The sequence below is a fragment of the Penaeus monodon genome, chromosome 9, assembly GCF_015228065.2.
Source record: "Penaeus monodon isolate SGIC_2016 chromosome 9, NSTDA_Pmon_1, whole genome shotgun sequence".
NCBI lineage: Eukaryota > Metazoa > Arthropoda > Malacostraca > Decapoda > Penaeidae > Penaeus > Penaeus monodon.
The window spans coordinates 50962449-50964948 of record NC_051394.1 but is presented as its reverse complement, the minus strand read 5'-3'; the positions used below and the strand labels follow the sequence as shown (position 1 = coordinate 50964948).

The 2500-nt window shown below is 35.4% G+C and overlaps 1 protein-coding gene across 1 annotated transcript in view; it reads right to left on the bottom strand.

Moving 5' to 3' along the window:
- LOC119577232 (U-scoloptoxin(11)-Sm5a-like) overlaps nucleotides 1-2500 on the bottom strand; it is a 40352-nt gene that overhangs the window by 5543 nt on the left and 32309 nt on the right. Inside the window, exon 2 of the mRNA XM_037924974.1 lies at nucleotides 310-486. Coding sequence (XP_037780902.1) covers nucleotides 310-486 — 177 coding nt within the window. The remainder of the gene's footprint in view (nucleotides 1-309; nucleotides 487-2500) is intronic.

Here is a 2500-nt window from a genome sequence, read left to right as displayed (position 1 = left end):
TAAAAAATAGACAAATAAATCAATCAGTAAAGATAATAAGTTAAGAGAAACCAAGAAACAGATAATAATGATAATAATAATAATAATAATAATAATAATAATAATAATAATAATAATAATAATAATAAGATATAATGATAATAATAATCAACAACAACAACAACAACAATAATAACAACAAAAATAAAAAGCAGTCACTCACCTCCCCCCTCCCCTCCCCCCACCCCACCACACCCCCACCCACCCACACCCACACCCCAGCGCCTCTGCCCCTTTCCCTCAACCCAAAACCTCCCTCTGTGGGCCTACCTTGAATTGCTCCGAGCCCATGGTGACGGAGCGGCCATCCTGAGGGTCCCAGTGCAGGCCGCATGCCCCAGCTATGCTCGGACAACGGCAGAATTGCTTGGCGTTAACCCCGTACACGTTGACCTGAAGATACCCGCATACGGAGCCGCTTCGGCAGTAGGCGAGGTCGGTCTCTTCCTGCGGGAGGGAGAGGGAGAAATAAGGTGAGAGGGAGGGTAAATAAGGGTGAGAGGGAGAAATAAGGTGAGAGGGAGGGTAAATAAGGGTGAGAGGGAGAAATAAGGTGAGAGGGAGGGTAAATAAGGGTGAGAGGGAGAAATAAGGTGAGAGGGAGGGATATGAGGTGAGAGGGAGAGATATAAGGGTGAGAGGGAGAGGAATGTGGTGAGAATGAGAAGAATGTAATGAGAAAGAGAGGAATGATAATGAGAATGAGGGAAATATAATGATGATAAGAAATGTTATTATGATGAGAAATACAGTGATATGAAGAAATGTGATAAGAAAGAGAGAGATATAATGAGAATGAGAGAAATGTATAAATATGATAAGAAATATTACTATGATGAAATTTTCATGATATGAAGAATGTGATAATGTGAGAAATATGACGATAACCATAATATATATATATATATATATATATATATATATATATATATATATATATATATATATATATATATATATATATAGTATAATATATATTATATATATATATATATATATATATATATATATATATATATATATATATATATATATATATATATATAAAGATAAGAAAAAATATGACTTGAAAGAGGAAATATGATGATAATAAGAGATATGATAAGAAGAAATATCATGAGAAATAAAGATATATGATGATAAGAAATGTGATAACATTAAAAATATAATAACAAGAAGAAATATAATAATAGAAATAGATATGATAAAAAGAGATAGAAAATTCTGATGTTGTTCTGTGATGCAAGGCTGTGATGTGATGTAAAGTAATGCTTTGTGATGCAAATTGTGATGCAAGTTTGTGGTGCGATGTGATGCAAGATTATGTTATGATCTGATGCAGTTGATGAAAAGTTGTTTATGCTCCATGATGCAAAGTTGTGACGTGTTGCAAGCTATGGGAAAAGGTTATGAAATGATACGATGCAAGCTGTGATGCAACTCCTTTGGATCGTAAATATGATGTGATGCAAAACACAGCACTCAAAAAAAAAATAAAAAAAAGAAAAGAAAAGAAAAAAACGAAGTACTTAGAAATTAATAATATAGGACATGACGGAATTTTATACTCGAAAAAAAAAGTTTGTGATGTAAAAAAAAAAAAAAAAACGCGTTATGCTAAATATTCGAGAAGAATGAGCGAGTTCTAGCCAATTGAAACATTCAACATTCATTTTCAGAGCGAATGTATCATAGTTCTCCATGATGGATCCACATGCAGTCACCAACATACTCATTCATTCTCCACATATCTCAATATTTATCCTTTACATACGTCCACATACGTTCACAGTTCGTAAACACATATCTCCGCATTCATACATACTTCCACATTAATACTCCACCTGCCTCCAATACACCTACATTCATCTTCCACTACCCCCATATACCCTCACATTCACCCTCCACATTCATCCACTACACACAACCACATTCACTCTCCAGATACCACCACACACCTCCACATTCACCCTACACATTCATCCTCCACATTAATCCAAAACACACCTCCACATTCACCCTACACGTATCCCCACATACTTCCACCTCTATCCTCCACATACCCCACATACCTCCTCATCTATCCTCTTCATACCACCACATACTTCCACATTCACCTTCCACATACACCACATACATCCACATTCACCCTCCACATACTACCACATGGATGGAGAGAGAGAGAGAGAGAGATAGAGAGAGAGAGAGAGAGAGAGAGAGAGAGAGAGAGAGAGAGAGAGAGAGAGAGAGAGAGAGAGAGAGAGAGAGAGAGAGAGAGAGATTATGATGGTTAAATTTTTGTTATAAATTTTATTATGTAGAGCTTATCAAATCACATAATATATTCGCTTCGTATCTCATTTTTTGACATTATGGGTTACAAAATCCTCATAAATAATTGAAATAGTTGGTAATTGAAGTAACTGGTCTAATTAATAATGAAAATAAGAAGTCGCAAGAT